At 30.4% G+C, this 18,297-nt stretch overlaps 1 protein-coding gene across 1 annotated transcript; it reads right to left on the bottom strand.

Annotated features, from left to right (window-relative positions):
- Positions 1–702: 702 nt before the first annotated feature.
- LOC130725686 (putative protein FAR1-RELATED SEQUENCE 10) lies at positions 703–4,630 on the bottom strand. The gene is made up of 3 exons (XM_057576895.1): positions 4,239–4,630; positions 2,282–2,349; positions 703–2,184 (listed from the first exon to the last, which is right to left on the bottom strand). Exons 2-3 carry the CDS (start codon positions 2,309–2,311, stop codon positions 1,252–1,254), a joined length of 963 nt encoding a protein of 320 aa, XP_057432878.1. The 5' UTR covers positions 2,312–2,349; positions 4,239–4,630; the 3' UTR covers positions 703–1,251.
- Positions 4,631–18,297: the final 13,667 nt, after the last annotated feature.

Below are 18,297 nucleotides of genomic sequence, written 5' to 3'. Positions count from 1 at the left end.
ATTGACTGGAACATGGTGGGGAACAGCTATATCATCGTGATTGGTTTCTCTGTGTTGTGGGTGGTATTCTTGGCATGTTATGTGCAGAAATGATTAATGATGGAAGATGATGAGTTGCTACATGTTTTAGAATTGCTTTTCTCCATTTGGTTCGGTAGCTTTCTTCATTGTCTTAGATGATGAGTTACCAAATTGCAGAATTTTGGCCCTTCAATTTCTATGAATGGGTATGAAATCCAATTGCATGCTTGGAGGGAACCTAATTAATGGGCTCAGAAAGTATGGAACCGTGCCACGAAGGATTTGGTTGGATTTTATCTGTTTTATTTGTATCCTCCTCATTGCTTGTGGACGTAATTTGCACTTGTAGTCCATGACGTTTGGTGTGCGTGTGTCAAATGGCTTGGATTTTCTACTGTGTTGCCGGGGGATCCTAAATCACACTTTCTGCAGTTTCAATTTGGCAGAAATATCACACGTTCATCATTATGGTTGAGATCAATTAATTTAAACCATCAAAAACTTATAAAGTACATCTTTACTGCAAAAAAAAATTCCCTCATGATCAAAAATGGGTTCATATATTGAGGGTCATTATGAAGTTCAAATGCAGTAATATAGTATAAAATCAATCACTTTTTTTGTTTGTGCTTTGGGTGACAAAATTTTCCAAGTACTATAATAATAAGTTGCAGATCCAAATAAAGAATAAGAAGTTAGATCCAATTTGCATATCATTCATAGATCATAACAAAAGCCAAAATGATGCAACATAACTGCATGCATGAAGCCATACACGTATGGGATGGTAAAACAACATCACAACTAAAGTAAGACCGGCAGGATAAAACAAAATATTTAGATCATCCAAAGCACAAACATGGCTACACAACATACCACACTATCTCCCTAATCCAAGACATGTTTTGAGAGTTTTATTCTCTTCAGCCAGAACTTCAATCTCATTAAGCATGCATGCGATTTGGTCATCCTTATGTTTCAACAATGCATCCATGTCCTTCAAGAAATGGTAATTGTAGTCTTTCACCTTCTTTCCATGCATACGAAGCACGAACTGCAACATCTTAAATGAAACAGACTCACAAGCATCCTCATGTGAGGCGCAATACTTGCTGAACATGACTATTGGTTTCCCGGGATAACCACATGCCACAGATACGGTGTACTTGTAAAACGAAACCCCATTTCTTTCTTTCGAGTCATACCGCGACCACGATGGTGCTTGCAATCCTAGATTCTGACATACGTGACGCAATAAATCTTGCTTGCTAACCACGATGTCCTCTTGCATGCACCTCCAGCATCAGTAGCATGCACCCGTCTTTCGCGTGCTTGTACATTATACATTCCTTTCTTGGAACAGCTGACCTTCATGTAGCCACCCGTCTGACTAGCGAGTGAGCTATGGATTTGGGGGGTCCTTATACCAACTTTTAACATGTTGTTCATGTGCAATATATCAGTATCAGTCATTTTCCTATAAGCCGCAATCATCCCACATGTTTCATCTTCAACAAGTTCATGAGTGTGTTCATCGTTAAACAGCTTCACATACCAGCGTTGCGTCTCAGCATCAATATGGACTCTAAATTTAGCATTGCACCCGCACCTAAAATCCACTCTTTGTTTCTGCTTACGGTTTTCCATTGTAACACCCCTGTCCTCACGCTTTCCTTCCCTGTGACACACATAATTCTGTTGCAAAAGAATGCCATCTATACTACTGTGTACCTTTCTACTTTTTCTGACAGCAAAGCCATTTGCTCTCCCGTACCAGTGGTAGAATAGATATGCAACATCACTATCAAGAAAATCATAGTTAATCATATCAACGGGTACTAAATTCTTCAGGTCCATAGCAAGTATGTCATTCAGTGAATTAATCGCAACACGATCTTCAACATTGTTGGACATATCTTCATCTTGGTAATCCCCATATGGTTCCTCCAAATCATCGTAACAATCAGTATCATTTTGTTCATAATCCATATCACGAATGGACTCATCTGAAACCGATGCATCATCAGTCCCTGGATCTTCATCATCTCCCTCCTCATCATAAGATTCACTTTCAGATTGCTCTACATTGTTATCATCACATGAATATTCCATATCTTCTGTTGCACCGTCATACAAATCCCTTCCATCTTCATTAATAGAACCCTGTGGATTTATTATTCTAATTAGCACAATTTATCTAAAGAATGATAAAAAAAACACAAATCTAACAATATTATAGTGAATATTGTATATAACTTACCTCCAACATCACTTCAGTATTAGAAGACATTAAATCTTTAGAGACATTCTCCGTTTAGTTATCATTGACTGCATGACAAAAAGAGAAGAAGATCAATGGATTATAACTAGATCAGCAATAAATTGTCAACAAAAAAATTCACAAAAAACATACTATCGTCCCTTTATTTAGCCTCTGCCATTTTACACAAAATCAAAGGGAAGAAAGCAGACATTGGCAAAGAAACGAGAATAAACAAAAACAAATAGCAGTTAGCACTCTTGGACTAAAACCCAACAATACAGTGTAGCAGACATAGCCAACACATGCTAACTAATTGTGCCTCTTACTTCCAAATTTCTTCTATCAACCAATAACTTAAACCAAGCAAAGCCACCTAATTTGAGACCAGATTTCATACAGCCAAAAGCTAGCCAGCTTACACGACCCAATTAATCACAATTCCCAAATTCTTGTACTAAATCTGCAAAATAGGATTCCAATTGAGCACAATTCCCACTCACAGACGCTTTAAATATGATGCCAGATATACTCGAAACGTGTATCATAAATTTTGCTTCTGGTCAAGTGGTATGCTTATAAAAGAACAATGTTTTTTTTTAGGTATAAAAAATGACCCTCCCATCACTAGGCACTTATCTCAAAGCTCAGTCACAATTTGATAAGAGCTAGCTAAAATTAAAATAATCTAATTGAAAAATAAAGTTCACAAGTTCACCAAAGCAATAGTAACAGGGACGGCAAGAATGTGATACCCTGGCACATCGAGTGTCAAGGCTACTCTCAAGTCCATCGTTGAGGAAGCTTGGGGGTTTAAGCTTGGGTCTATAAACTTCCAATTCAACAGTGCTTCTGTTAATTGCTCACCTACTCATGAGTTAACCTACACTCTATTCAAGAGTTATCCTACATTTGGTTTTCTAGAGTCACTCTCACCAGCACCTCCATCAGGGCCAGATGCATATTATACCATCACAATTAAACTATAAACTTTGCACTCCCCAGCTTCGGTCTATCTTAGGAGAAAGTAAAAAATAGCATATATGCATAGTAAACTACACAAGTGGTGAAGCTGTAGGACATAGATTGTAATAACTAGAGGAAACTGCTTTTTTTTTCCTTTTCATTTCTTTGAATAGCTACCTAAATTATGGGTTCTAAATTATGTTACAACTAGAATAACCAAATCAACAAATCATTGAACTGGCCCGTTAGCTGCTGTAGCAGTAACACTGTCATTCTTTTCAGTTCGTTCAATAACAAAATGATCAACAATTTTGACAGTATTCACTGCATCCTGGTGGGCAGTGGCTGCCCTCCATTTGCTAGGAAAGCTGCTCAAATAGCTCAAATGTTCTGGTTGTTCTGCTCAAACAACAATCTTTTTTCTATAAGCAAATGAAATAACCGAGAGCATAATAGATGTCCCAACCCATTAAAAAAGAGAAGAAAAAAAAAAGAAATTGCAGCAACAAAGAATTGAATCAGTAAAACAAAATCCAGGGGAGCAAAAAACTTCAAAAAACTTCACATGCCAAAGAGCTAGCTGCTCCACCTGCTATCAAAATGGCAGATTCACATATACATCCCAAAACCTCCACCTCTTAAAACAATCCTACTCCACTAAAATAAGACAGAACCCCACGAAGCACTTTCATTCTTGAAAAGCTGCAGATTAAGAGCCACAAGTCAACAGCAACAAGGGGAGAGACAGCCAGCTAAGAAAACAGAGATAATCACCTTTCGAAAACCCTAAATGAACACCCACCTACTGAACCCCTAAATCAAAACCCTATAACTCAGCTGTAGAAACGAAATATTCTTGCAAATCATTTTCCCCCCTCAAGAATGCCCTTAACCAATACCCGCTGAACTACTACTTCCCACACACACCGCATAAATTCTGTTTTTGGAATTAACGTTACCGAGTTCAAAATAAATTTCTCACAATTCGTACCTCAAACAATTGCCCAGCTATTCCGATTAAGTCCACTACGTCATCAAAGAATTCATCACCAGACAACAGAGGTATGATTCTAAGCTCCAATAAGCTAAGCTTCAGGAAGCAATGTAAATAATTGAATGCACTGCACAGTCTTGTAAGAGACGGGCCACACCCTTCATTGTTCCCCTTTTAAACCAAAGAAAGGGGAAGGTGGAAGAAGCAGAAGCAGCAGTAGCAGAAGCTTCGTGGATCTGGAAATCGAGCGAATCTGGATGAAGAAGGTGATGGAGATGGAGGTGGTGGTGGTGCGTAAACCCTAATTTCGATCGAGAAGAAGAAAGGATCGAAAGAGGGGAAATGTCGAAATGAAATGGAGAGAGATACAAGTGCACAGTAACATTGTTAATTGAACTAATGTGTAAATATCAAAAAATTATACTATGGATTTAATAGCAATTATCAGTTTATACATACCCGGTAATTGACCTGTTGTCATAGGTTAATTTTTATAGTTTTTCAGTGACATACGGTGTGTCACTTTACCCATTGCTACACGGAAGACTTCGTCCTCAATTAATCACCATTGCTAGCTCCTACACATGTCTTGAGCTAGCCCACGGAATCAACAAACTTGATGCACATAATTATGTGGTTAATTATTGGCTTAATTGCACTTTTAATCCCCAACTTTGGCCTTCATGTGAAAATTGTCCCCAAACTTTAAAAGTAGCAAAAACGTTCCTAATGTTTACACTCGGTTACAAAATTGTTTTCCGTCCAATTCCATCAAATATTTAACGAATTCTGGGATAAAAATTTAAAAAAAATAAGAAAATAAAACAAAAACCTAGAAATTGATGAATGTTCATCTTCTTCAAAGAACCAAGCAACCCATAAATAATGAAGAAGCAACAACAGAGCCACCACCCCCAACCTCACCCACACCGAGCCACCACCGTACCCCAACCACCAACAAAACCCATAGAACCCCAAAACCCCAAAGCAGATCCGGTCTTCATTCCTTCTACCTTCTCACTTCTCTTTTCCTTCAAACACAGAAACAAAAGCTTCAAGCTTTTCAACCCAAATCAAATAAGAAATATTAAAACTTGAAGCTTTTTAACACAGCAAACCCAATACTCGGCCTTCACCTTTCCAGATTCCACAAGATTGAGTTTTGTTCCTGGGATTTGATGAAATCGACAGTTTTCATATTCAACCTTCTCTCTCTTTCAATGGTGGTTTTTCAATTTGGGCCCTAGATCTGGAATTGGAATTGATGAAGATTCGTCCCTCACCTTCACCTAATCAGAGACTCAGAGTTGAGTAAAATCATCAATTCACGAAATTCCTCCTCAGTCCTCACTTGTGATGCATACGAAAACTTGGAGAAGTGGGTATTTTTCCAGATCTGTTGGGTCTGTGATGCCTCTGAAGTTTTTCCAGACCTAGATGCATAGAGAAGTGAGAGAATTTTAATGGAGAAGTGGGTATTTTTCAAGATCTGGTTTGTCAATTTGCAAGTTTTGGAGAATAATGATATTTGTGGAGAAATTTGTTTCAGTTTTGTGCAAGAGGGAGAGAGCGTGACTACATGAGAGAGAAGATTTTTGTTTTTTTGGATAATATTTTTAGATGAGAAAACTTAATTTTGATTTACTCATTTATATGAAGATGAAGGAAAAATGAGATGAAGATTATGAATTTTTGGGTTTTAAATATGAAGATGATGAATGTTTCATAGATTAAATTTTTGAGGAATATTCCGTTAGTTTTTGGATGGAATTGGACGGAAAACCAATTTTGCAACCGGGTGTAAACGTTAGGGACGTTTTTTGCTAATTTTAAAATTTGGAGACGATTTTCGCAGGAAGACCAAAGTTGGGAGACCAAAAGTGCAATTAAACCTTAATTATTTGCCAAGCCTTGTTGGTAAAAGAACAATCTCATAGTATATATGATTGATTTTGTATTATCAAAAAGAATATGACTCAATAGTACTCATGACCCATTTGTTAATTGGTTTTAGCATATAAGAATTACAAATAAGATATATAATAAATGTTGTTGTAAGACATGGTCCATTAGTAAATCAGTTTTTAACATAGATCCACAATAGAACTGTCCTACTATATATACTAGAAATTAAGCCCGTGCGTTGCACGAGTTTATTTTTAAGTTATGTGTCTAATATTTGTAAAAATAATTTAGATAATATGAAAAATTATAGAATAGTAGATAATTAAGAATATGATAAACATATGTAATGTACTTACATTAATGAAGCTCAATAAAGAATTTATTGTACACTAATTTTTTAGTATTTTTTTTGTATAAACATTTGGTACCGGTCACTCTTTGGATATACCGACAGATTCGAGATTTAGTCACAATTAAGGATTCTCATCCCTCCCCAAAGTGTATTGTGTAGGGATCGAACGCGAGAGCTCTTCACGCACACTCAGCCTGCGTTGTCAACTAAGCTCCTCACGCACATGTTTTATATTTTATGTTTGTTTAATAAAAATTATTTTCAATTTATTTGGTGATTATATGTTTAAATAGTGATGATGCACTGTCAATATTAAGTAATTAAAATGATGAAAATATATAATTAGAGCTTAATAATTTAGTCTGTGTTTGTGTAAAATCATCTATAAAGGTAAAAAGACTTTTATAAAGTGGTATTTATCTCTTGCTTTCATGTTTTAGCCATGAAAGTAGTGTTTTCAGTTGAAATTTTATGAGAAGTGTGCTAATGAAAGTTTAATGTCGAACATATTCTTAGTGACACATATAAAAATTATACTATTTATTGCATAATGAGTATTTAATTAGTTAATATGTAGTTTGTAAGAGCATATATTTTTTAACTTAATTATGAATTAAGATAATAATTTATCTTATTCCATAAATTTTTATAGTTTTATAGAAAGTAAAAAATTATAAAACCTCATAAGACAATTTGAAAACACAAATCGTTCAACCTGAGATTCCGTTCTTAAGGAATGAACTTTATAATAGACCTTTAACTTTCACTACACTTGAGTAGTACATGATTCCCATAGTAGAGGATACATATGGTTAACACAAATAAATTATAAGGACTTAGTTAAAAAGATTCTTAAGAAGAAATATTGCATACTACATGAAATATACTACATTGCATACTACATCAAATATTGCATATTACATTGCATACTACTTATTATAAGGACTTAGTTAACACTTGAGAAGAAATATTGTAGCTATATCAAATATAATTTTATTTAGGAAGTTTATTAAATACTTCATTGTATACTACATTTTTAGTCTATTGTATAACAATGATAAACCTCATAGGAGGTTATAAACTCATATTAAATATTAGTAGAAAACATATTTTAAATCAAAATTATAACTATAATCGACCAAAAATTTTAAATTAAACTATTTTGACAAATAAATTTAACTAAGCTATTCTATTATCTTTGATAACTAACATGTCATGCATAACATATTTAATATATATCTCCTAATTTAATTAACTTAGTTTTTAACATATTTAATTTATTTATCATCATATATGTAGTTAAATACAAAAATTACTCTATGATAATTTTAACTACCAATAATTATTTAATAAAAATATTTATTAATTTTAAATATATTTTATCTAAATTAATTAATTATAAATATTATTTATAATCAATTAATTTTAATTCTTAATATTTGTCAATTCAAGTTATTTTTAAAATTATAACTATTATTATTTAATATTTTTATTTTTGTGAATATTTAATGTAGGTAGTTGAATAGCTTTTGACAATATAAATTTTTTTTCAGTTTTTAATCTTATTATTTAATATATTTATTACAAAGATAATTTTTTATTACTTAATGCATTATAATACATGTAATCTTTACTAATGTATTTAATGTAATGGTTCAAGTGTGCTTTACTTATATACTAGTCCTTTTACCCGTGCGATGCACGGGAGATTTTAATTCTTATTTATTGTACGAAAATTTTAAATTTGTGTTATGTTTATTTAAAAATAATTTATGAATTAAAAAGACAAAAATAATTTTGATTATATAAAAACACGAATTTTTAATTGTTTTCAATGAAGAATGTGTTTGCTTTTATTTTATAGAAGAACAACTATTTTATTTATTCTTGGCCTTTGTGTTTAATGTTGCACTATCTAATTTAGTTTCTTAGAGGAAAAAATTTCTTTTGTTTCCCTGCGTTGCACGGGGTATTCTTTATGTTTATTGAGTTAAAATTTAATAAAGTAATGTTATCTTTATTAGGTTTATAAAAACAAAGTTATGAATTAAAAAATTAAAATTAATTTTAGATGTAAGTTAACTTAAATGTTGTAGTGTTTTTTTGTGTGTCACATGTGTTTGTATTTGTTTTGTAGTAATGTAATAATTATACTAATTTATGTTTTTTGCGTTTATTTTAATGTTGAACTTTTTTTTTGATAGGAAAATGTTAGTTGTTAATTGTTAGTAAATTAGTTCTTTCATCAGGGTTCGCCTCTAGCCCTTCACCCTTCAATACCCATCATTTTCCTTAGCTCATCAAGTGAGCTACCCATCCCACCCCAATGTTGAACTATTTAATTTGGTCTTTTATATAACAATTTAATTTTTTATTTTAGTGAGATGAAATGTTATATGAGTTTAATGGATGTGCATTTTCAATGTTACCCAATTATTGTATGCCACGTGGGATAAATGATTATATTTTTCATTTATTTTAATTAAATTACAATTATAGTTTCTGATGTGACAGAAAACAATTGAATGTTTGTGTAAAAAAATGTTTACACCAACGGTGTATCTTCCATTTTCTCATATTATATATGAGCTGATAAAAGAAATTGAATAAGTAATGATTATACTAATATTTTTTTTGCAAATAAAATGATTACAACATTGAGAATGTAACTTGACATTTTGATTGACCCTCTGGCTTTCCCGAAATATAAGAAAAAAATAGAATAAGACAATAATTAGTATAATGGGATAAATATATTTGGATTTGTTTTGTATTTATTAATTTAATTTTCTCATTCATTAACTACATGGATTAGGAAGGTTACAACTCTTTTTGTTGTAACAATTTTTTTATAGATTAATAATAATAATATTATTTATTATATTCTATAATCCTAATAAAATTATAATACATATTCTATGGATTTCCGTAACTGATATTAAACATTTTAATTAGTATGTAAATAATATTAACTAAACACCAATAAAATATCTTATGAAATTCATATCAAATTTAATTTTAAAATCTCAAAATTAATTGCTAAAGAATAATATTAATATTTATTTATGTATTGTATAAATTTGATAATAATTTTCGACGTCTTGTGAAATTCTGTAACCGATATTATAATCCTCAAGAAAATTTATCATGTCTTTTGGAATTTCTTAACTAATATTTTATTTTTATCTGATGTGTAAATAATATTAACTAAACAGTTACAAAAAAACTAAGTGGAAGCGCAAGGGTTAGTAAATTTTTTATTGTTGCATGTGCATTGATTTATTAAATTCCCATCTTACCCTCAAAGTTGCAAAAACTTCACTTTTATATAGTTTATTGATAGATAGATGTTACAATAGAAAAATACTAAATTTTTATTAGGGTACGATGTACTATTCTTGTTTTCCGATGAAGCAAAAAGAGTATCTTTTATCTTCAAACATCAAATTAATTTAACCACTCTATCCTTATAATTAACCATAAACTAATACCATTTAACCAACTAATTAATCACTTATTAAAAATGATATAATTTACCGTTACCCTCTTAGAGTATGATAAAATCTGTCTTTCAATTTATAAAAAAACAAATCTCTCTTCAATAATAAAGTTGTGTCTTTGTCTATTCACCATGAATAACGCAATTAATATTGAATATAATTGATACATTGTAATGTTGGCTAGACAAAAATTGAGAAAGCTTAAACTTTCTGATGCAATAACATGATGTTCATAGCATACCCTTAAATTAAGTATAGCAAACAACACTTGAAAACAACATATCAAGAAAGTTGAGGAAAAAGAAAAGTCATTTACGACACTATTGTTGTCCTACTGCTCAGAATCATCCTTTTCTTCTTCTTCCTCTTCAAACTCTTCCCCCATCTTCGTCCTCTTCAATAGGCGTTGTACAACCTGACTTAGGTCTTTCCCTTTCTCACTCTTGTCAATATATGCATTCAACAATAAAATCAACTTGTGTATTGAATGGCCACAAATAGAGAAGAAAAATAGTTAGACTTATAAGAGAGTTAGTGGAAAGTTAGTACTTGTAATTGTTGTAGTGGAAAGGGTTAGTGGAAAGTTTTTATTGGCATTGATGTCAAATTTAATGTTTAAACTGTCAACTTATTTAGGATTAATGTCTTGTATATATCCTAACTAACTAATCATGCCCTCTGGAATTTCCTAACTGACATTAATTACTAATATGTAACCACTAAATTCCTCAATAACCACATATAAATGAAAAAGATGTCACATTTGACCTTATTAGAGAGCTCTTCCAAAATGAGGGCATTGAAACTTGTAAATGTATGAGTGGCAATTCTTGGCCATAAAAAATTAAAATGAATATCTTTTTAATAGAAAGTAGAAGAGATGTTTAGTAAATAATTAGGAGAGAATCAATTGAGATAAAAGTATGAGGAGAGAATAAAATGAATTATAATATTGAGGAACTTCTTGAGCCCGGGGATACTTCATTTTTGAAATCCACTGCACCCATATGAGGAATAAAATAAAGAAGATAGAAACCTAATGTGAAAAAAATTTAATTGAGGAATAAAGACTGTATCTTACTGGAGTGGAAGAGGAGAAATGAGAATAAAGAAGACAACAACCTAATGTGAAAAATAAATTGTAGAAAAATAAGTCTGATCTCTGAAGTCAAAATGCAGAAAGAAGGGAAAAAAAAAAGTTCTTACCACAGTTGGAGAGAACGATCTTGCTCTTTGTGGATTTCTTCCCTCTCGCTTCGTTTTCCACAAAACAAATGGTAGAAAAATTAGAAGAATTGTTCTTACCATAGTTGGAGAGAGCGAGCTTGCCCTTCACCGTTTTCTTCCTTTTCGCTTCGTTTTCTCGAGACGGATATGTTGGGAGACAAAACCTCTGCTTCCTCTCCGCAATCAACAGCAGAAAGTAAAATAAAATTGTGCTTACCTAAAGAGTCATTTTTAGGAGACAATGAAACAATAAAAAAGTACATAAAATGCAAGAAACTTACATATATTCAAGATAGTACATTGGAAGAATGGAAACAATAGAGGCAAAATCTGAAAGAAGAACAAATTGAAACGAAATCAGTTACATGTAAAAGGAGAACAAAGGCTACAATGTATTAGATTAGATGAAAAGACAATCATTTGGTTGATTTAGTTGATAGTAAAACAATGAAAATTAAAAAGCACGAAACTTACATTAACTGAAGTAAATTAAAATGAGACGACTTTAACAGTTTATTGTTACCAATGGAAGTAAAGGAAGTTTACTTTAAAAATGGAATATAAGAAAAGAAAAGATCATAATAATGTTAATAATTCATAGAATAAGAACAAAACATGCATCAATGACAAAAGTACAGTAAAATGGGTAATTTCTACCGATTGAATTAGTGATAACTGTATGCATATTACGAATAAACACTGAATCTGATCGCAGTGAAAGATGAGGAAGGAGAAGAATAAATGGAAAAATGAAGATCAGTTGAGAAGAATGTAGCTTGAGAACGAAATGTGAAGAAGAAATGATTATGAAATCAGAATAAATAAATCAAAAGGGAGATAAAAGGAGAAAAGTGGGCTCTTACCGGATGGACGATGATGATGGAGAAGAACATTAACGCCTAAGAAGAAGTGGTTGATGAAGAAGAATTTTTTCTAACCTGATGGAAGATCTTCTTGCGCAGAAATGGTGCTGTTGGAGAATCCAGAGGGAGAGATTTCTTGCATATAAATAGAGGTTAGGGAGATCAAGATGGGAAAGATGAAAATATTTTGAAAGGAAATGGAAAGACTCAAAACTTAATAAAATTTATGGGAGAAAAATGAAGAGATTCTTGCTGATATTTGTAACCACAATCAAGAGTTACAAAAGTAACAAAAAAAAACCAAGAATATGAAAAGGTTACTCAAAGTATTTCATAAGAAAATGATGCAAGGCTAGGATTAGAAGCAATCAACGGTCAAGATTGATTTCATAATTAATTACTCACAAATTTACATATATGCCCATGGAAAAATATTCACTCATGTGCATTAATTTATTGAATTCCCATCTTACCCTCAAAGTTGCAAAAACTTCACTTTTATATAGATTTATAGATAGATAGATAGATAGATAGATAGATAGATAGATAGATAGATAGATAGATAGATAGATTAATTATAAATATTATTTATAATTGGCTTAATAGCTCGCTTAGTCCCTCACTTATCACGATTTTGCGCTTTAGGTCCCTTTAGAAAAAAATTAGTAAAATTAGTCCCTCACAATTACACACTTTTGCCGCTTTAGTCTCAAATAGGGATATTTTTGCAAAGAATTAAGCAATGTTGAGGATCAAAAGTGCTAATTTTTTTATTGGGGACCAAAAGCGCAAAATTGTGATAAGTGAGGGACCAAAAGAGCTATTAAGCCTTTATAATTAATTAATTTTAATTCTTAATATTTGTCAACTCAAGTTATTTTTTTAAAATTATAACTATTATTATTTAATATAGGTATTTTTGTGAATATTTAATGTAGGTAGTTGAATAGCTTTTGATAATACAATTCTTTTTTAAGTTTTTAATTTTATTATTTAATATATTTATTACAAAGTTAATTTATTATTACTTAATGCATTATAATACATGTAATCTTTACTAATGTATTTAATGTAATGGTTCAAGTGTGCTTTACTTATATACATAGATATAGATATGAGTTTGTGAGTGATTTCACTGGTTTGTTTATATAGAGATATAATAGATGCATGGTTCAATATAATACATTTTATTTTTTATTTATTTAATGTAGATAGTTGAATAGCCTCTTGACATTAACAATTTTATTTAGTTTTTTATACTGGTATTGTCATCATGCCACTATTTTTAATTTAATGTTAGTATTTCTTCAGAGTTACTATGTTAAGAAATTCTAAGAGTTTGTGAGTTTAAGAAAAATAGACATATATTCCTGCAGAAAATTAGACAGCAAACTAAGACCATTGCATATCAAGATTAATTTTGGCGGAAGTATGCTTTATTGTTAATAGTTTTTCTTTCTTGGACTAAATTAATATTAGTTTAAAATTAACATTAAATTTGATTTTAATTTAAGGTACTGTGCTAAAACCATTTGCAGATATAACTTTGTGACCTGTTACACTTTTGGCATGGATGTTACTCTTTTGCTTATACATTTGATATTTATTAAGTTTAAAACTGAAATCATTAGTGCACAAGTTTCCACTACCCGTTCATTCACTCACTAAGCTATCTCATTAAAACAACAGTTTTTTTACTAATGTATGTAGGTTCTCATGTGTATTTGTACTTAATACTTAGCTCAAGTGAGCTTTACTAATATATATAGAATATAGATAGATGTATAGATATTTTTTTTTGGAAAAACCAAATATATATATATATATATAATTACTTTGGGAAATAAGAGCCCTAAGGACAATATAGATAGATATATATTGATAGAATTTTTTTTTTATTTTAAAAGTATTTTATCTAAATTATTTATTAATAAATATTATTTTGTTTTTTATTTTGATTTTTTAAATTTGTCAAATGCAAAACTCAAGTCAATTTTTAGTCTATGAATGTTGTTATTTAATATAAGTAGTTGAATAGGTTTTAATAATACAATTTTTTCAGTTTTTAGTTTATTAATTTTTTTTATTTTTTAATGTATTTAATATAAAGCTATGTGAGCTTCTATAATTTAATACATTAATTGCATGCAAAAACACAAGTGTGCTTTACATATATACTAGAAATGGTACCCGTGCGTTGCACGGGTTTATTGATAATATTTTTAAAATTATATATGATTATCATAATTTTAATAAATATAAATATTATGGGCCTCTAGGACTCCAAATTATAAAAAATATATACAAATATTAAAACATATTTAATTATAAAATATAATAAATTAAATAATAATGGATGTGAGACATTTGATTGAATAGAATTAGAGTTCTTTAGATCTAAATAATTACTATTACTCAAATTTAATAATTGATATTTAAAAAAAAACTTTATTGAAACGCAATAAAAATGAGAACAACCTTCTCACTTAGATAATGACATTGGATCACAACAAACCGATATCTGTTGTTCCTTACCACACCCTTGATTTGACAAAAAATTGTTTACAATGTTTCTCTCACGCAATACATGCACCACACTAACACATTGAATTATAGGCATCAGATGATCTATATGATTAAATACATGTTTCAATTTCCATGACCTTCTATCTCCCCTAGACACTCACCCAACCACTAAGGATGAATCACTTTCAATCACCACATTTGAAAAATTAAATTGCTAAATAAACAACAAAGCGTGTAACACTACTTGAACATTCGTCAAAAGCCCACAACATTCCAGGTCCTTTTGCAAACTAACCTAACACCCCCCTCCTTGATCCCTAAAAACCCACCAATACCACTCACCACTGAGTTTCCTTTCGACTCCTTATCCACATTAAACTTCAAAACAGTGGCTGGCGGTCGCTCCTAATACATTGTTTGTGACATCTTTTATTTTTGTGGCCATTCAATACGCTCAAAGCCTCTAGCAAATTGTTCCAAATTATATGGACAATCATTCTACTTCCCTTTGACTCACCAAAACGTACAAACCAAGTAATAGTTTCATATATGTTCAACAGAAACAGCTTTGTTATTAAACACTGCATGCATTTCTCTCTAGTAATAGATATTAAATCATTAGCGCTTAAGTAGTCTTAATTCTTTTTCGTTTAAAAATATAGAAAATTATTATGTGAGTTAGAAATATATTAAATCAAGTAATAAGTTTTTAATATCATAAATAAATTATAATGACATATTTTTTACACTTTATATCCACAATAAATTAATTTTTACTTTTAACATCATAATAAAAAATGTTTTTATTAGAGTAAAAAATTATTTGTTAAATTTAAATTAATTCAAATTTGGTCATAATTATTTTAATCTGTTATTCATTCTCAAGTCATTTCTACTTATATATAATAGATCAAAAATTATATTTAAAGAATTTTTTCAACGAATGCACACATATTATAGTTAATGGTAAATACTTATAGAGCGCCACTTTTTATTTAAAGACTACATTTTTTTAATTATTTTTTAATAAATATTAATTTACTATAATTAATTTTAACTCTCAATATTTTTTGTATATGCAAATATTACTTAGTTTTATTTTAACTTTCTCCCCTTCAATTTATGATTGATAATTAATATTCTAACTTTTTTAACTAATACTGAATAAACTGTTTTTTTATAAGTAACTTAAATTTATAATTAATACTTAATACAATTGATACGAACGTGAGTTTTTTATTATTTATTCTATTTTTTATTTTTACTATTTAATATATAGTACTCCCATATGATTTAGTGTAGTTTTTTTACAATTCATTATTTTTTTCCTGAAATAAATATATAGTAAATGAGTAATGTAAAAAAAATTCAAAATTTAGTTTATAATTTTATTTGTATTTAGCATGGTTAGCTAAATAGTCTCTAGTTAATTTCTTTCAGTTTTCAATCTTTATATTTAATGTATTTAATAAAAAAATTATTTCATATAATTTATAATTCAAAGGTTACATTATATTGGCATGTGTAAAGTAAAAAAAAAACAAAAAGCTTGACATATTTCAAAAGTTACATTGTATTGAAAGTTGAATAGAAATTTAATTTATTTAACTTCTTTATTTAATGCTTTTAATACATAAAGCTCAAGTGAGCTTTACATATATATATAGATATAGATATAGATATAGATTATTCACAGTTCACTCATGTTTATTCCTCAATCCTCACTACTCTGAGCAATGAGAAAAATTTCAGATTAGGCAAAACTGATTGTCACTACCATTGTCCCACTAAGGTGGTTGAGTATATTCGGATCAATTATCCCATCCACTAATCCCCTTCCGAGTTGCCTCATTTCCAAGCTGTTTAATTTGATATATAGCAATTTTGTGTTAATTAAGATATTCCAAATTTTATAGTCGTGAGACTAATAACTGGGCTCATTATAAAAAAAAAAAACTGGGCTCATTATCAGAGCAGAAAGTTGACCAATTAATTCTTTTCATTTATAAAAGTTTAAAATTGAATCATAAATCACTTACTTAAAAGATTAAGTGACACGTTAAAAAAAAAAATTAAGTGACGAATCATAATTATACCAACCTACTTGGTTATTGCTGAACTATTTAAACAGACACTACAAAAAAATGTATTTTTAGTGGCATTGATATTGTTAAATTGTGGCATTTAATAAATGTCACAAGTGATATTACCGGCATTCACCTTAAGTGCACCTATTCCCAGTGCCACAACTGCCTTTGTGGCATTTTTTGCTTAAATGCCGGTTTTGTATGCCACAATTTGCTTCAGGCATTTTTTAAATGCCACAAATGCATCTACCATTGAATTAGGCTTAAATTTTACTGGCACTTTGTAAATGCCACGAATGCATCAATCATTACAGGTTTTGAAACATCACCAAATTAGCTTTACCAAGTGAATATTTCATATTTTTCTTATTCGTAAATATATTTAAATTAAATCTTAAAATCTCTAATATGTTTTTTTTTTAAAGAGAAATCTCTAATTTGTTGGTGATTAGTTAATCCCTAATCACCAAAGTAAGCAGAAGAATAAGATAAAAGGAACATATGAATATTAATGAGCATGAGCAAGATTATGTTATACATAATTGCAAGACCACTCTTCAAAGGTGGTTCTGTCACTCATAAGAAAAAAAAAATTACAATTCACTGCTTTTCCATGTCTCAAATATGAAACATCTTTACTAAGTATGCATCAAGATTTCATATGCTAGCACACTAGCAAATGGGCATGAAGCCATGAACATGGTAAGAAATGTATATATTTGTTCCAGCCTCCAAAGTTGTAAACTACCAACACTAGCTGGAGTAAGAGTCATTGCAACATGAGACTTAGATGAATGTACATCCTACACAGATTAAAACACCAAAGTACATAAATCAGTTACAGGAAGATATATGTAAACTGTTAGGAAGCTATTTCCCTAACAGTGGAATGCAAGGGAACAGGTATGAAAGGAACTGTAAATTGATTGCTTATGATTAATGGTGGCAATTACACAGAAGAGGAATGGGTACCAATTCTGACAAGAGCTATGCTCCTAATAGGAAGCTCAAAGATTCCTATCCATTCTCTGACTAATACAATGAATTCGATACCCTCTCTACCCTTCTAACAGCCTTCTTATACTAAGGGTGATTACAATCATTCTCTCTCATTGCTGGCTAACAGCTTGCTAACATAATTAGTTATCCTTGGATTCTTTTCTCCCCCTCCTAGTGTAAACCTTCCACTCCCTTGGCCCACATTGGTGACGAATTAGAGGCCCATTAGGTAATCCAGTGCTAACATAAACTACCAACACAAGCTAATCAAGTACATGAAGATTTAAAGTCTCAAATATTTTTATACGTTTCTTCATTGTAACTATATTGTTATCAATTGACCCCGCAATAAAAAGAGTAGGCATATGCCAAGTTTCTAATCAGTAGCTGAAATCCAAAGGAATACTATCCAAGCAACTGCTCAAACAAAAATGTTGGTACAAACCTAGACATTACACTAAAATCAATTATATTAGTATATCACAATCTAATAATTGGAAATAACCAAAACCCATTTCGACTTGCTTAACAGGTGTTTAGGTTCAAGTTCAATAAGGGAAAAAAAATCAAATCAGAGTAGCCAGTACTTATTTCAGT

The sequence above is a fragment of the Lotus japonicus genome, chromosome 1, assembly GCF_012489685.1.
Source record: "Lotus japonicus ecotype B-129 chromosome 1, LjGifu_v1.2".
NCBI lineage: Eukaryota > Viridiplantae > Streptophyta > Magnoliopsida > Fabales > Fabaceae > Lotus > Lotus japonicus.
The sequence above is the reverse complement of the archived record's forward strand: the minus strand, read 5'-3'. Positions and strand labels throughout refer to the sequence as shown.

Bases quoted from the DNA above. Each gene is read 5' to 3' on its own strand.
- LOC130725686 (XM_057576895.1), bottom strand. From the start codon at position 2,311: ATGTCTTCTAATACTGAAGTGATGTTGGAG. The intron at 2,185-2,281 runs GTAAGTTATATA...ATAAATCCACAG, and splicing joins ATACTGAAGTGATGTTGGAG to GGTTCTATTAATGAAGATGG.